At 36.5% G+C, this 18,987-nt stretch overlaps 2 protein-coding genes across 2 annotated transcripts; both read left to right on the top strand.

Annotated features, from left to right (window-relative positions):
- Positions 1-192: 192 nt before the first annotated feature.
- On the top strand, positions 193-2,497 carry LOC107601659 (C-C chemokine receptor type 4-like). Its single transcript, XM_016293915.1, has 2 exons — positions 193-321; positions 1,312-2,497. Exons 1-2 carry the CDS (start codon positions 299-301, stop codon positions 2,345-2,347), a joined length of 1,059 nt encoding a protein of 352 aa, XP_016149401.1. The 5' UTR covers positions 193-298; the 3' UTR covers positions 2,348-2,497.
- Positions 2,498-8,524: 6,027 nt separating this feature from the next.
- Positions 8,525-11,886, top strand: LOC107601667 (C-C chemokine receptor type 5-like). Its single transcript, XM_016293921.1, has 4 exons — positions 8,525-8,634; positions 9,917-9,967; positions 10,271-10,345; positions 10,431-11,886. Exons 2-4 carry the CDS (start codon positions 9,942-9,944, stop codon positions 11,509-11,511), a joined length of 1,182 nt encoding a protein of 393 aa, XP_016149407.1. The 5' UTR covers positions 8,525-8,634; positions 9,917-9,941; the 3' UTR covers positions 11,512-11,886.
- Positions 11,887-18,987: the final 7,101 nt, after the last annotated feature.

Raw genomic sequence — 18,987 nt, 5'->3', positions numbered from 1 at the left:
TGACACAACCTCAAATGACTCAAAATTATTGTTTTATCTCCTCCCAGGGAATTTCTTTTGTGCATCCAAACTGATTACCTCAGTGCGGTGACAGGAAATGTGTTCACAACTCACCATCTCTTCGCACGATAAATTTTGCAAAAAAGCACACTCACACATGCACAGGCTTCATTTAACAGGAAATTTGCTGAAGGCAAATGTACAGAAAGAAGGTGAAATGTACTGGACTCACTTCCATGACCATATGAACTAAGTCTTAACAACATCTCAACAACAAGAGTGACAGCAATTTGTCATCATGATTGAAACATATACAGAGAGGTAAAGAGAATATTTATTTATTAGATTTTCATCATGTTGTGTTTTGATCCATCATTAATACATTTTGATAAATTCTGGAGATCGACTCAAGAGCATAACCCTGTTCCTTAAGAACAGCCCAATATATTACATTCAGTGATTCAATGTTTTTTTTATTCAATTATTATATCACATACAAGTGATTTCTACTCAGTATTTCTACTGAGTATTGTAGAACATCTTGACTGTATTGCACAAGTACTGTAATTCACAAAAATGTTACATGAGATCACAGATATGTATGTATGATAGTGGGATTGCGGTGGGATGCTTGAAAAACCTGTGGTTAATCAACGTGCTGCGACCTCCTTCTGTTTGTGCATAATGATATTTGAAAACAATGTGGTCTGCATGTGGTAGTTTTGAGGTTTGACTTCAAATCATTACTACTGTCAAATTTTGTATTAAAAATTGTAAAAGCATTTTTAAATGCCTGCCTATTGAACATGTAACACTCGTAACAACCTTAATCAGGTTTATTATTGTTATTATTATTCAGGCCTACCTGAATATTATTATTATTATATATTATTATTAATCAGGCCTACCATCATAATGCTATTACATTATTATGAAACTTTGTCTGTTGTACAGCCATTAAGCAATGAAATAAAGTTACACTCTACCAATTATTATGTTTAATTTATGTTAAGTAAGTTGGCATGTGCCTTCCGACTCTTAATTTCCAGAATTATAGAAGACCCCATGATGGAGATTTGCTAAAGAACACATTGCAACTTACTGACATCAACTTTCACACCATTATTGCACATCAATGCGGCTCGAAAAAAAAAATCCCTATATGATAGAGTCAAACGAGTGGTTACGGTCCATATAAGTGGCATGTTACTAGTTTTATTCATTGTGTTCAAGTACAACTACATTTAGTACAAATAGTGTGTTTTTCAAACTACTTTTAACTTTTTAAATACAATTTGCTATTTGTTACAGCATGAATACAACAACCTTCGATTACTACGAAACAGAAACCTGCAAGACTGAAGATTCACAGCTGAATCCCGATCTCAAGGCTGCCATTTTCTACATGGTTTTTGGACTTGGCCTTATTGGCAACATCACTGTCTTATGGGTCCTCTTGAAAATCATGCACGTGAAAAATATGACAAATCTCTGCCTGCTGAATCTGGCTCTGTCAGACCTACTAATGGTCCTCTCACTGCCCTCCTGGGCTCTCTATATTCAGGGCCACTACTTAAAATCCAATGAAATGTGTAAAGCAATGGCAGGTACATACCAAGTGGGATTTTACAGCGGAATCTTATTTGTGACACTGATGAGCATGGATCGCTATTTGGTCATCGTACATGCTATTGCGGTGCTGGGAGCGAAGATGCTGCGTTATGGAATTATAGTTAGTCTCCTTATATGGATGGTTTCGATCTGTGCTGCCCTTCCAGAGGCCATCTTTGCAGCAATGGTCACAGAGGACAATATCACCAGCTGTCAGAGAGTTTATCCTGCTGGGTCAGCCCAAAAGTGGAAGCTCTTCCGTAACTTTGGTGAAAATGCAGTAGGACTGTTCATCTCTTTGCCCACTTTAGCCTACTGCTACACCAGGGTCCTAATGGTTGTGAAAAAGACAAAAAACTCAAAAAAGGAACGGGCCATAAAGCTCATCTTAGGCATTGTCATCATGTTTGTGGTCTTCTGGGTGCCCTACAATGTGGTGGTGTTCCTGAAAACCTTGCAGGAGTTTGGCATTCTAACTAGCTGCGAGGCTTATCTTCATATCAACATGGCCATGGACTTGACAGAGACAATCGCACTCACTCACTGCTGTGTAAATCCGGTCATTTATGCTTTTGTTGGAGAAAAGTTTAGGAAATGCCTAGCAAGTATGTTTTCAAGAAATCTTGTGTGTGTGAAGACCTACCATTCGACATCTACACAATCCAAAGTTTCAGAGAATGAAACTTCCAACACAGCTATTTTTTTTGCATCTCCTACCAAAAGTACACAAGTTTAGATGGGACACGCAACCATTTTTTTTAATCCTTTTTGTAAATATTGTGCTTATCGTTTAAGATGTTCAGTCTTTATTCATGCATTGTATCATATAATACATTTGTTGTTGTTATATCATATCCAGGGCCGGATTTGTGCATAGGCATTCTAGGCACGTGCCTATGCTTGCTCGTCCAGGGGGGCCCAAACACAATGAAGAGATATATAATATTTTTGTTATACTATGGGATATCTACAACAGTAAAAGAACCAAAAACCCCAGAAGACATTGAGCAAATAAATATAACAAACAATAGGGTAAAAATGACAAAATATATTTCCATGTCTTCAAACATTTATGTACGGAAATCGGCTTTCTTTCTCCCGTTATCTCTTACAGACACACACACAGTACACACACGCGAACAGAAACTTCTTGTCAGAGCTGCGGCTGCCCTATGAATTTATCAATAAAATAGTTTCGCTCCTGAAAAGCTAACATTACATTTCTCAGTAGCGAGGTTCTTGAAGCAGTTCAACTTAAAGATTCGCTATTAGTAGACACTGCTGAGAGATGCACAGACGCACTTAATCTCTTCCTCTCTCTTTCGCTCTCTCTATCAAATAACTGTGTTAGACTGCATTAATAACTGCGTTAGTCTGCATATTAATGGCTCAAACCTCTGTTATTAGCGCTAAAATTACGTTTTGGAATTTGCAACGGAAGGTTTGCGATGAGGTGCGTAAAAAATTAGCTAGTTCAACACACTTCAGGACAGAAACATGTCAAATGTCTTGAAACAAATCATCTGAACAATTGATGTGTGATTGTGACTCCAGGTCATTAAAATTATTAGAGAAATAATGCACTCCCGAAGTGGTTATGTGGCCACGCGCCACATAACCACTTTAGGGCTACACGCGCCTATTAATGGAATGGTCTTTCTCAGTTCTCAAACAAATTAAGAACTACATTCGATTTTTATTGACTGAAAGCAAGCGCTTATTGCGATAGAAAACACTGTAACGGTTTCCACTGATTAAGAAATATTTTTGTTTGCTTGGGTTGTAATATTAGGCCTATTATATTAATAGGGAAGGCGGGCCCAAAAATTGGTTTTGCCTATGTCACGAAAAGTGGTAAATCCGGCCCTGATCATATCAATTATACTACCTCAATTAGTGAAACCAAATGCCATTGTTAAAAAAGAACCATCATATAAGTACGTGAAATCATACAAGGATATGAAAATTCCTACTTCAGGTTGGTGGGGCAAGAAATGCTTTCTGCAGTCTAGTGTTTATGAATAAATTAGTGTCTTTCACACTGGCTTAAAAAATTAACTGATGCATTAAATTTTATGAATTTACAAGTGATCTAATCTTGATAATATATCTGTTCCTCAATATCTCTGAGGTCTCATCACATGACCTGCTAAAAAAATTACCGGTTCCATATAATTGTCATTAACCACAGGAATAGAAATACACATCCTTAACCACACACACTTCAAAGGCAAAACCAAACACAAAACAGTGTTCCCTCAAATAGGCTAAAAGAGGATGTGTGGGTGCAGTATTGATATATGGAGGAACTTTACATTGAATGTATTCTTTACTGGACTGATGTCTGTGAATATTGTATATTCCTAATGTCTGCTCAATTTTATGCCTAAACTACTTATTTCGAATGCACTGATAATTATATCAAGATGTTAGTCATTATGTAAATAAACCAATAAATGAAACTATTAAAATCTGTATGTTGTATATTGTAATGCTATCGCTTACCACAAGAGCCCTCCCTAACACATTTGGCACTGCATGCTTACGCTTACTTTAGTTTTAAATCATAGGCAAAAACATTTCAGTAACAACACTGTCTCTGTAGCCTCACAGTATACTGAATTATGACATTTTAAACATGTACATGCAGAATATATCCAATTAAGTGGCATATTATTGCATAACAATGTATGCAATTATATGGCATAATATTTGGACCATGGACCATTTAGATCTGATTTTTAGAGACATTTTATTACCTTTATGGGAGTGAATTTACACACTATTTTTCACATACACTGTCAACAAAGATTGTACCTTTAGGGCTACAACAGCTTGTCACTAGGGCAGTATCCTCAATATGTACCCTTAAGGTAGTGATATGTACTCTTATGGTACTATTATGAACACTAGGGGTTAAGAAGGTACAAAGTTGACACTGACAGGCTGCTGTACCCCTAAAGTTACTTTTTTGTTTGTTTGTTTTTACACTTTTTTTCTGAGAGTGTACTGTATATACACACAGTATATTGTTTATTTTTGTCAAATACCTGAATGATTAATGAATAAAAAAAATAAATAAATAAAAAAAAAATATATATATATATATATATATATTAAATATAACATACAAAATAAATGTGAATAGAGTATTAGTGTAAGCGAGATTAGCGGCAACCACGCTGGCGATGCTAGCGGGCTATATGCTAATAGCGGACTCGGAAGTCAAAAATAGAACTAGTGCTAACAAAGCGCTCTGATTGTTTTTGTTGTAGAATACGATAGGGGATATATTCACACGTTATAAAACTGAAAAAGGATGGTGTATAAAATTGATTTTAAGATAAAAAATTAGACGACAAAGAATTAACTTGACGGAGCTCAAACTCAAACCACACGGCAGCAACAACCAGAAATGCTAAAACTCGTTTCTAGGTTTTGGCCTACAGAAATATGTCATCCCTGCAGCACTCTATCCTTTGTAGTCTCTGTTAGTTTATATTAATAAAACTGACAGCAAGTCGTTTCAGTTAGGTACTTTTATTATTTTTTTATTAAAAATGTAGCAAAAAGGAGCAAATATTTTACAAATTATTAGCTGTAACATTTGACCTTTGAACATGAATACTTACTCAAATTCAAGTTCACGTTTATTTATAAAGCACATTTAAAAAACTACAAGTGTTGTACCAAAGTGCTGTACAATTTTAAACATTATTAGGCAATAGATTTTATATTGCCTAATAATATTTAAAATTGTACAGCACTTTGGTACATCACTTGTTGTTTTTTAAATGTGCAAAGCAAGACACTAACTCATAAGATAAAAGAATAAAAACATGCAGATAAAACCATAAGCAACTAAATATTCTATAATACTTACTGAAGAATTAAAACAGATGTAATGAATGCCAAGTTCCCGTGAAATATCTTTACAATCCTTTTTACGTCCATCATGAAATGTGTATTTTGGTGTAACTGAGACATTTTCTCTCTCCAGATGATGAGTTTGTGGGGTGTGACAGCATCTGTCTTGGAGGAAGTACACATTTTGGTTTAGAATCACGGTGCATCTCTTCCATTTGTTCAAGTGTTAGAAACCATGTTTATGAAAGCCAAAAATGGCCATTGTAAATGACCAGTATTTGAGCCCTTCACTTCTACCTGACAGTCATTGGAAATTCTAACAATATGGTCAATAAATTCGACATCTCTGTAAGTTACTTGCTTAGTGGAGAAGAGAAGAAAAATGTAATCAACCGAACAGAGCTGATCACATTTACATGCTCTGTTAAAACTTTAAAAAGAAAAAAAGTAGATGATTGGTAGGAAACAAGTTACGATTTGAAAGCTTGAAACCAAAATATATACAGTTATTGTCACGATTTCGGTGGGGTCTACTTGGGCTTTGTTATCATGGAGCACATGGTCTTTTGTTTTGATGGCTTGCCATGTGCTCTGCTGTCATGCTGGTGTTCACACCGCCCCTCTTGTTATCCCTGTTAGCTAATTCTCCCTTCTCACCTGCACCTCGTTTTGTCCTCATTATTCTTCCCTTTATCTGGCCCTCTTGAATGCTATCTTGTGTCAGTCCGTAATATGTTGTGCAGCAACTTAGATCGTCTCTGTCCATGCTGTGTTTGTCTGAATCATTTTTTTTATTTTAATTTTTATAGTCTAGTCGGTCTTGTGTTTGTCACCCTCCTCTTTCTACCCTCCTGCCTCCCTAGAACTCTGGTCGGCTCCCGTCCTTGGCTCTCGCTACTCATAGGCCTGTCTCTCCACAGCAGTTCCGTCCTATTCCTCTCTGCCCATGCTCGAGACCACCCCTGGAATTCAGCGGTGGCATTCTATTGCCGGTTCGCCGCCTCTCTTCCCCGGCTGGTCTAACCTCCACGCTGATCAGAACTGACTTTTTGCTGGGGTTTTGCTATCCGGCTGATTTATTTACTTTTTTGTTATCACAGTTTCAATAAACTTGGATTTTGTTTTCATCTGCTCTTGGATCCCGGTCTCGTTTCTGAGAGTTATAGGCCATCCAAGGACGCCATTTGTAAGTTGACCAGAGCTGGGCAAAGTACTAATAAAAAGCCAATATGCTAGTAATATGCATGTTAATAAGCAACTAGTTGATGATGAGAATTGGTCCGTAAGCTAAGGTGTTACCAAAAATTATATGTGGGAACTGGGAAGTTCTTGAGACCATTAAAACATATTCTTCTAATATCATTATTACTATACTTGGGTTAGTGATTTAAACTAAACCTTATCCTAATGGTGCGCTCCATTTGTACTTGGAAGTTGTAAAATCCAAGAACTTTTAACTGAAACACCTCCTCAAATTGGAATTCTGGTTTGGAAAGTTGGAGGAACCACAACAACCCTGCCTTCAGGCTGATCATTGCATCAACAGAAGTGAAACACCAGTAATATACTGTTTATTAGCATGTCTGTTTGTTTGTGTCTACACAGTACACAGTACTATCCAACCTCTATCTGTGGACATGATAGGTTGGTGCTGTCTGTGCAAAATACTGCTTTTTAATGTGTTTTGATCAACTGTTGGTATCAATGGATGCGTCAATCTTGATTTTCCGACTTCTGTATTGGAACACGGTCAACTTGAGTGTGATGTCATTTCTATGTGCATGTGACATTTCCTACACATTTGTGCTATAGTTAAAACTCAAATTATGTGGCTTGTTGAATAGAGGTGAGCTTTTTTCTTACAAGTTTTGCTTGGTGGATAATAAAAAAGGCTCAAAAATTACATTGATTTTGGAAGTCATATTTGATCATAACTAGAGACAAGAATATTAGAGACTTGAGGGTGGGCTTATTTAGTCCAGTAGCAACAACCACTTAGCAACCGACCAGAACATCTTAGCAATGTGGTTTTGTAAATGAGCAAGCACCATTTACATTTTACATTTCTTCAGAAAATGTAAAAACCTAGTTATATTTTGCTTTTTTTTTTGACACGTGCTACACTTAAAAATAAAGGTGCTTCACGATGCAAGAGAAGAACCTTTTTGTCTAAATGGTTCCATAAAGAACCTTTAACATCTCAAGAATCTTTCTGTTTGACAAAATGTTCTTTGTGGCGAAAGAAGGTTCTTCAGATTACAAAAAGGTAAGAAAGAGATGGTTCTTTAAAGAACCTTTGACTGAATGGTTCTTTGTGGAACCAAAAATGGTTCTTCTATGGCATCGCTTGAAGAACCTTTTGAAGCACCTTTATTTTTAAGAGTGTACTATTGAGTCTAAGCACACATTTCCCTCACAGTGAAGAGACTGTAACGAGAAAACTTTAACCAAGGCAAACAAAAACCCACAAAAAGAGCAAAGGTAAACCAACCCCTCCACTGGTTTCATGTTTTTTGTTTCAGTGTGTTACTAATTCAGATGGCGCAGATATCAAACTTTATGTTATTTAATGATAAAACACTTGAAAGAACACCAGAGCCTATACAATGTAAGATATGTAAGGTGATACAGACTATGGACATTTCCTTTAAAAGCACTTTTAAGTGGTTGGGTGTGTGCAGAGTGTGTAAAACCACATGCTATCACATTGCTCAGCTGTTCTGAGTACACGTGCATGCAATGCTGAGCGTGTTCTTTTACTGGTTATTTATTGGCATAGGTTTGTCATTTTATTATTTTTTTACGGCATTGAAGCACTATGAAGTTCATACTGCAGTGTTGCAACATTGTTTTTTCATTCAAAAATAAAAGACAACATAGATGCATAACAATGTAATTTCCTCCAAACTGTATGGGAGCCAATCGAGTCATTGCTATTGCAGCCAATATGAAACTAGGTCTGCAATCTGCAAAGCCCCTACCCCAGTTTACATATACAGAGGAAGTGTCACAAACCAATACCCTGTGGAAAAAAACAAACAAACAAACCTATAATAGATCATGTTTTTTGACCGATCTCATATGATAAGATCTTATCTCATCTCAACTTCCCGTCTTTGCTCGGAAGGTCAGGGGGCAACATCAGTTACCACACTTGTGAGTATTCCTGGCAAGCACTTTTTTTTTTTAAGTGTTCATTTATATGCCTTTAATATGCCTGGAGAGCACTTTAAATATGAGCCCTAGCCCCCAATTTTACAGCAAACACCTTTTGTATCAGTTTAAATAGGTTGAAATGGTTATGGTTTCACACTTTTTTATGGTTGGTAAACTAGCTGTTGAAAACATTCAATGTCACAGAATAAGTCTGAATGTCACAGGTGGTTTCCACCACAGATCGAAGCTCATAGTGCTCATAGGTATGTGAAATTTTCTGTTACGATAATAAATCATTCATATGACTTAATTTATTAAATTAAAAATGTGGTAGAATGACTTTGTTATTTCCACAGAATACTACAAACGTGAAAATTTGCTAAGCACAAAAGACGTGTTTTATGTGGCAGATAAAAGACTAATTAAAAATATACAAATATTAATACTATGAGGCTCAAATGAACAATAATGTATGCTTTGTATATTTTTTTCTGAGGTGTCATACTTTAGGCATATTGTTTTTAAAGCTGCTTTAGAACAATATTTATTTTGTATATTAAAGTACAATATATATTTAAGTGCTGTACTATTAAACTAAACTGAATTTAATGCGTGCCCTCTACATTTATCAAAGTTAGATGCCAAAATGTTACTGATTCATGTTCTTTTGATAATCAGCATTACAGTAAATAGTAAAGGGTAACAGGTAAGGGTTTTGCAATAAGGTTCAATTTGTTATCATTAATGCATTAGGTATCATGAACTACCAATGACATTTGTTCCCACAGCATTTATAAAAAAAAATAATTGAATGTCAATTTATATACTATTGTTTATTGTTCATTTGTGTTCATTCACATTTTAATTCATACAAATTTTGATGATAAAAAGGTATCAACAATTATAGGAATTAGCATTTTCTAAAACAATTGTTCATTGGTTATTATTATGGTATATACCCAGTAAAGTACTTTACTACTTATTTATATTTACTACTACATCATGCCTTATATCATCAACCAAATGATTATCTCAACCACATCTAAAATCATATATCATAATGCCACAAAGTAGTTATTCAATCAAATAATAGCATTTTGCTGATAATGTAAATGTGTTTATTTATATGTTTATAAATGTGCATATCATTAATACGTTTATTTGTCTATTAATGTTCAAGCAGCACATATTATTAGTTAATACATTTGTACTAATGCCTAAGTTTGATCTGTTACCAGCATTGTTATGCTAACACTCAATTTTCCTTTTTGGTCAAACCCAGTTAGAACACCTCTGGTTCTCTGATTATGAATTCTACAGCTGCGTTGCTGAGGTAAGACCAAACATCATCTCCAAATGTAGTTCAAACAGCAGAAAAAGAACACTGAGAAAATGGGACATTGGAGAAAACTGAAATAACACACAACAGTCTATATACAGTACATACACAAGTTCTGTCCGATCAAGATAGATGTATATCATTAATTTCTTTTTAGTGTGGAGAAGCACAGAACAGAAGCCATGATTGATGACAATTACTGCATTATAACTGATTCCAGTGTTGTTCTGATACCATGTTCTTTGAAGAGCCATTTGCACTGAGAATGAGATATCTTTGTCTCTTTGTCATGGACAGGACTACTGCTCAGCATCCATGGACTGGAAGGATATCTTACAGTACCCCTTATCTAAATGAGCTTGCATCAACCAGGTGAGGTCATATCACATGTATATTAGTCACATGTAAAAGAGAAGCTCTGCGTTGCTTATAGTATATTTCTCTTTTCCTTTTCAAGTGTGGATTCGGGTGTGCCACAGAATGATGAATATTCTGAATATCCGGAATATTCTGGGTACTACAATTATGATTGGGATCCATCTGTATTGCCCTGTAGTTATGGAACTCACGGAGCTAGCATCCTCCCTGTGTTATATTCCCTGTTTTTCATTGTGGGCTTTCCGGGTAACATACTGGTGATCTGGGTAGTCTTGATGGGTGTGAAGCTGAGAAGCATGACTGACATCTGTCTTCTGAACCTGGCTATAGCTGACCTGCTTTTAGTCTGCTCCCTCCCCTTCCTAGCACACAGTGCCAGAGACCAGTGGATCTTTGGAGATGTTATGTGCACTATGGTTTTCAGTGTCTACCACATTGGATTCTATAGTGGGATATTCTTTATTGTTCTGATGAGTGTTGATCGATACTTAGCTGTAGTTCATGCTGTGTTTGCTTTGAGAGTCAGAACAAGGACATATGGGATCTTAGCCAGTGTAATCATATGGATCATTGCAGTTTCAGCATCCTTTCCTGAGCTGTTAAATCTCAAAACCACACAGATGAATAATTCAACTTATTGTACATATTATCCAACAAATAATCCAGATTCTAGTCATTATTCAATGATTATTGGCATCTTTAAAAAAAATGTCATGGGTTTAATTCTTCCACTTATTGTGATTGGATTTTGTTACTCGATGATTCTGATGAGACTCCTGACAGCTCGCTGTTCCAGGAGGCAGGCCATGCGTCTTGTCATTGCAGTGATGGTGGTCTTCTTCTGCTGTTGGGCTCCATACAATATTGTAGCTTTTGTGAAAGCCTTAGAGCTGAGTGAACATATATCCCCATCTTGTGAGAGCAGCAAGGCAATCAGTCTAAGCCTGCAGATCACAGAAGCTTTGGCTTACTCACACAGCTGTGTGAATCCCTTTCTTTATGTGTTTGTGGGAGAGAAATTTAGGAAGCAACTTTTCAGACTCCTGTACAGGACACCCTTCAGCAGAGTGCAGTTCATGAAGAGCTACATTATACAGGCCACAGGATCTGTTTACTCACAGACCACTAGTGTGGATGAGAGATCAGCTACAGCAGTTTGAGTTAAAGAATAATTGGAAAAGGGAATACAGACAAAAAATTTAATAAAATACATAAGTATACAAGTAAATCAATCAATCGTTCAGTCAATGAATAAATAAAGGATTTACTTGCCTAGTGAAGATGAGGCCCAGAATAGATGAGGCAAGTTTATAGATGAGCAGTTTGAGTGGAAATTTAATCAGAAAGCTATAAATAGATGACTAAATAGACGGGTAACATTGGACTGGTCACGTTAAAAACAAGGATCATACAATGTCATTTACAAGCCTCATAGTGTTATTTGTGCATATATCTGTAAATGTTTATATTTATTTTTTATATGATCATTTAATTTTGGGTTGTTTTCTGGCAACTATATGTACTTTGTATTTTACATGTGCATACACACATACATGTATTTTAGTGTTACTGATGTTTTTGTTTACTGAAACTATATGAATGATCTTTTGTAAGAATACATAGCTTCAATAAAAATGTATGTAAGTTTGTGGCTCACATTGCAGAGTGATAATTTTACATTACCAGTGATACACAGCAAGAAGGTCAAATGATAACACTTTACAATAAGGACCCATTAGTCAACGCAAGTACATGCATGAACTAATATTAAAATAACAATGACCAATACATTTTTTGCAATATTTGTCAATATTTGTTAACGTTAGGCCACCTGCATTAACAGAGTTAATAGCTTCAGAGTTGACTTCAGAGTTCAAACACTCACAAAAACTCCCAATATATAACCCCTGAAGCTTTTTACACTATGAAATGAATCTCTTACATCATACGCACATCTGCACTTTGTTGTTTCTGAAAAGAGAATTCGCCAGTGAGCAGAATTCAGTCAGCGAGCGCTCGCACTGAACAAAACACTGGCATTTCAGCGATGACTCATCTGTACGACTCTGATTTGGCAATTGCATTCATAAGCTCAACAGAATTAAAATGTGCAGCGCTGTAAAAACGGCTCAGCTCCAGCCAAAGAGTGAAGGCAGATTTAAATTTAGTAGCTGATGTGCATGCCGCACTGAACGTTCTAATCACAACGGTGTGATGGTATCAAGTGTAAAAAAAGTTGTTCGGCCATTTATTTGTCTTTTGGAAGCTGCATTCAAAATCCACTTTGCTCACGGTCTAAATGGGCATGATGCCTCTGATAGGGATAATCAGTATTACCTTTCAGTATCCATAAAAAAAAATACATAAAGTACATATAAAAAAAATACATATTAGATTTGTCTTAACTCTTAATGCAAGCAATCACTGTTAGTTTATGTTAACTCAGGTCCATTAAATAATATTAACAGATACAACTTTTGATTTTAGTAATGTATAGCCTAAGTAAATTTTAAAATTAACATTAAAATTAGCTAAAAATATTAAATGCTTTAGAAGTATTTTTTTTCATTGCAGTTCATGTAAATATAATAAAAAAAAAAAATTCTCAACAAATGTTGTTTAAATGAGATTAAAAATAAAGAAACTCTGAGAGTGTATTATAGCTCATTTGACACATTTGACCATTTTTATATTCAGAAAAAGTGCAATTTAAACACACACACACACACATACTTGCATTTTTGGTTTCCGGGGACTCTCCATAGGCGTGATGGTTTTTATACTGTACAAACTGTATTTTCCATCGCCCTACACCAAACCTACACCTAAACCTACCACGTACAGAAAACTACTGCCAATTTTTTTATTTAATAAAACACCGTTTTGTATGTTTTTTAAGCCTTTTGTTTTACGGGGACACAGGAAGTGTCCTCATAAACCATGCTTACATTGTAGTACCCATGTCATTATACACATTTTTGTCCTCATAAACCATATATACCAGTACACACACACACTGGTTTCCATGTTTTATAGGGACATTCCATAAACATAATGGTTTTTATACTGTACAAACTGTATTTTCTATCCCCTTACCCTTAACCTAACCCTATCCCTAAAACTAACTCTTAAACAAAACCTTCTGGAATTTTAGATGTTCAAATAACATCACTTAGTATGATTTATAAGCTTATTTTCCTTATGGGGACCAATAAATGCCCCCACAAGACAAGGATTTTTGATATTGCCATGTTTGTGTCCATAATGATGGTATACCTGAACCACACACGTACACATCAGTTTATGATCACAGGCAAGGAAAGCAAAACCAGAATGCTCCCCATTGATTAAGCGTATTTGCAAGCAAAATGTCAAAAATCATTTTGGGACATTGGGAAATTCATGTTTAAAGTAGATGCTGTAATCTTTGGACTACAATTGAAGCAAAATAACATGTACTGCACTCTTCACAAAAGAGGTCAATTATGTTATTTATATTAAAACACGTCAAAAAAAATAACCCTAAACTCATGTAGAGCTGAAGCGATAGAAACTGGGTCACCGGCATAGCCACAGACCCCAGCCACTACTCCTCCACAAAAGCATGATTCAAATCGTTCTATATGTTTCTCTCACAATGAGCAGATTTTACCTAGACTCAAACATAGATTGTCATCATAGCGGACATCCTGATTCAGTCTAATATCCCCATTATAGCCCTTTTAATGAGATTATGTGTATTATTCTCATATCTGACCAGTCAGAGTGATTAAGCTTTCACTAGCCAGTCAAAACAACATGTGATAGACATCACTCGTTCACAGGACAGCACATTCATAATATCACACTGACACCTCCTGAGGGACTATCCCCATTACCATAATGAAACAGGTGCTTATTGTTTTTGCTCTCTACAAGTTTGAAAAGTATTCTCACAAGAGTCACATACACGTTAAAAATAAACATATGTTGTACTAAAACACAATGGCATTTACATTGAAAATTACAAAGCCCTTGCGATTTCTAGGCTGGACTACTGCTGTGCTCTTCTGGCTGGACTTCCATCATGCGCAATCAAACCTCTATAATTGATTTAGAATGCAGCAGCAAGACTGATCTTCAATGAGCCCAAAAGGGCCCACATCACACTTCTCTTTATCTCCCTGCACTGGCTTCCAGTTGCGGCCCGCGTCAAGTTCAAGACATTGATGCTTGCGTATAGAACAGCCACGGGCTCAACACCCTCCTACTTCCACTCACTCTTACGAGTCTACACCCCCTCCAGAAGCCTGAGATCTACAAGTGAGCAACGCCTCGTGTGGTACTATCACAGAGAGGCACAAAATCACGTTTCCCGAATGTTTTCGTTCACCATTCCTGGCTGGTGGAATGATCTTCCCACCCCCATCCGGAACGGTGAATCCTTTCATGTGCCATCTGAAAACCCATCTCTTTCGTCAACATTTGACTGCATCCTAAAAATTTAATAAATAAATAAAAATGGTTTTGTCTTTCCTTAAAGGGGTCATATGATGCGATTTCAAATTTTCCTTTCTCTTTGGAGTGTTACAAGCTCTTGGTGCATAAACAAGATCTGTAAAGTTGCAAACACTAAAGTCTCAAATCCAAAGAGATATTCTTTATAAAAGTTAAGAGTTAACCACGCCTACCTAAAACGGCTCGTTCTAACATGCCCCCACATACCTACGTCACGATCTGGGAAGATTTGCATAACGCCGCCCAAATGTTCACGCAAAGAGATTTAAATTTAGTAGCTGATGTGCATGCCGCACTGAACGTTCTAATCACAACGGTGTGATGGTATCAAGTGTAAAAAAAGTTGTTCGGCCATTTATTTGTCTTTTGGAAGCTGCATTCAAAATCCACTTTGCTCACGGTCTAAATGGGCATGATGCCTCTGATAGGGATAATCAGTATTACCTTTCAGTATCCATAAAAAAAAATACATAAAGTACATATAAAAAAAATACATATTAGATTTGTCTTAACTCTTAATGCAAGCAATCACTGTTAGTTTATGTTAACTCAGGTCCATTAAATAATATTAACAGATACAACTTTTGATTTTAGTAATGTATAGCCTAAGTAAATTTTAAAATTAACATTAAAATTAGCTAAAAATATTAAATGCTTTAGAAGTATTTTTTTTCATTGCAGTTCATGTAAATATAATAAAAAAAAAAAATTCTCAACAAATGTTGTTTAAATGAGATTAAAAATAAAGAAACTCTGAGAGTGTATTATAGCTCATTTGACACATTTGACCATTTTTATATTCAGAAAAAGTGCAATTTAAACACACACACACACACACACATACTTGCATTTTTGGTTTCCGGGGAGTCTCCATAGGCGTGATGGTTTTTATACTGTACAAACTGTATTTTCCATCGCCCTACACCAAACCTACACCTAAACCTACCACGTACAGAAAACTACTGCCAATTTTTTTATTTAATAAAACACCGTTTTGTATGTTTTTTAAGCCTTTTGTTTTACGAGGACACAGGAAGTGTCCTCATAAACCATGCTTACATTGTAGTACCCATGTCATTATACACATTTTTGTCCTCATAAACCATATATACCAGTACACACACACACTGGTTTCCATGTTTTATAGGGACATTCCATAAACATAATGGTTTTTATACTGTACAAACTGTATTTTCTATCCCCTTACCCTTAACCTAACCCTATCCCTAAAACTAACTCTTAAACAAAACCTTCTGGAATTTTAGATGTTCAAATAACATCACTTAGTATGATTTATAAGCTTATTTTCCTTATGGGGACCAATAAATGCCCCCACAAGACAAGGATTTTTGATATTGCCATGTTTGTGTCCATAATGATGGTATACCTGAACCACACACGTACACATCAGTTTATGATCACAGGCAAGGAAAGCAAAACCAGAATGCTCCCCATTGATTAAGCGTATTTGCAAGCAAAATGTCAAAAATCATTTTGGGACATTGGGAAATTCATGTTTAAAGTAGATGCTGTAATCTTTGGACTACAATTGAAGCAAAATAACATGTACTGCACTCTTCACAAAAGAGGTCAATTATGTTATTTATATTAAAACACGTCAAAAAAAATAACCCTAAACTCATGTAGAGCTGAAGCGATAGAAACTGGGTCACCGGCATAGCCACAGACCCCAGCCACTACTCCTCCACAAAAGCATGATTCAAATCGTTCTATATGTTTCTCTCACAATGAGCAGATTTTACCTAGACTCAAACATAGATTGTCATCATAGCGGACATCCTGATTCAGTCTAATATCCCCATTATAGCCCTTTTAATGAGATTATGTGTATTATTCTCATATCTGACCAGTCAGAGTGATTAAGCTTTCACTAGCCAGTCAAAACAACATGTGATAGACATCACTCGTTCACAGGACAGCACATTCATAATATCACACTGACACCTCCTGAGGGACTATCCCCATTACCATAATGAAACAGGTGCTTATTGTTTTTGCTCTCTACAAGTTTGAAAAGTATTCTCACAAGAGTCACATACACGTTAAAAATAAACATATGTTGTACTAAAACACAATGGCATTTACATTGAAAATTACAAAGCCCTTGCGATTTCTAGGCTGGACTACTGCTGTGCTCTTCTGGCTGGACTTCCATCATGCGCAATCAAACCTCTATAATTGATTTAGAATGCAGCAGCAAGACTGATCTTCAATGAGCCCAAAAGGGCCCACATCACACTTCTCTTTATCTCCCTGCACTGGCTTCCAGTTGCGGCCCGCGTCAAGTTCAAGACATTGATGCTTGCGTATAGAACAGCCACGGGCTCAACACCCTCCTACTTCCACTCACTCTTACGAGTCTACACCCCCTCCAGAAGCCTGAGATCTACAAGTGAGCAACGCCTCGTGTGGTACTATCACAGAGAGGCACAAAATCACGTTTCCCGAATGTTTTCGTTCACCATTCCTGGCTGGTGGAATGAGCTTCCCACCCCCATCCGGAACGGTGAATCCTTTCATGTGCCATCTGAAAACCCATCTCTTTCGTCAACATTTGACTGCATCCTAAAAATTAAATAAATAAATAAAAATGGTTTTGTCTTTCCTTAAAGGGGTCATATGATGCGATTTCAAATTTTCCTTTCTCTTTGGAGTGTTACAAGCTCTTGGTGCATAAATAAGATCTGTAAAGTTGCAAACACTAAAGTCTCAAATCCAAAGAGATATTCTTTATAAAAGTTAAGAGTTAACCACGCCTACCTAAAACGGCTCGTTCTAACATGCCCCCACATACCTACGTCACGATCTGGGAAGATTTGCATAACGCCGCCCAAATGTTCACGCAAAGGAAGAAGGTGTAACTTTTATTCTCTGTAGTATTGTTGACGCTGCAGCCATGTCGTGAAAATGATGTGTGCTTCGTTGTGAAAGCGAAACTACTTTGTTTGGTCTTCCAAAAGAGGACGATATCCGCTTCGTCATGCCTAGAGCTGATCTGTGCTGGTCGCTGAAGGAATACATCAACTTTCACCGTGGACAAAGCGGAGTCCAGCCCGCCTCAGCTCACTCTAGCGCACGCTAAGCCGGGGCTTCCCCTCACGCTAGGCCACTGTGTTTTTCATTGCCACTGATGATTCAAACGCGAGTTTTGGGCAGTAGAGTAGCACTTGTTGTTTGTCATTTCTCCGATCACAAATGCAGACAGTGTTTTATGTTTACGCGGCGCGATGCAATGCAACTCAACGCAACGGGTAAAAAGACAGTATAAGTCATTATAATCAGTAATTATGTCCCCACTGGATGCAACAAATGCCTCGTTTGTTATGGGTTTTAATGTTTATGTCTCGTCGCTCCGGCCGGACACGGCATCAACAGTATGTGAGGGGTGTAACATTTCCGTCTCACGCTTGAGGTATTCGGCCAATCACAACGCACTAGATAGCTGACCAATCACAGCACACCTCGCTTTTTCAGACCGATGAGCTTTGTAAAAATTGACGCGTTTCAAAAAGACGGGGCATAGAGGAGAAACAATAATGTACAGTATGTGGAAAATAATGTTTTTTTAACTTTATTTAACCGCATAAACACATTTCATTACACCAAATACACAAAATAATGTTCTTTCTAGCAGCATCATATGACCCCTTTAACCCCTCCCTGTCTAGCTTGTACTTATCTGAACAATGTCTGAAACTTTGTATTACAAGCACTTCCTGTGTTTATTTGCCTCTTTATGATGAATCGCTTGTTGTATTCCTCAGTTGTAAATCGCTTTGGATAAAAGCGTCAGCTAATTGAATAAATGTAAATGTGTAAATGTAAATTACAAGGATTATCTATTAGAGACATGTAAAAACCTATGAGCTGATGTATGCACACACCTCTATCATTTCTTAAAGAAAAAACTGGTTGAGGTTTATCCAATACAACCCAAACCGTACCATGGTTTGAACCACATCCGACTGGGTAACTGTAATGAACCGTCATACTCAACAAATTACTACATTCTAATCATTATTAAATCAAGATTCGAATCCTTATTCAAGGATAATTAGTATATTTAAAATGAATGACATGGGTTTAATTCATCCTCTTTTTATGATTGGATTTTGTCA

This window comes from Sinocyclocheilus grahami, unplaced genomic scaffold (genome assembly GCF_001515645.1).
Source record: "Sinocyclocheilus grahami isolate Dianchi unplaced genomic scaffold, SAMN03320097.WGS_v1.1 scaffold310.1, whole genome shotgun sequence".
Taxonomy (NCBI): domain Eukaryota; kingdom Metazoa; phylum Chordata; class Actinopteri; order Cypriniformes; family Cyprinidae; genus Sinocyclocheilus; species Sinocyclocheilus grahami.
This window is presented reverse-complemented; position numbering and strand designations above follow the sequence as displayed.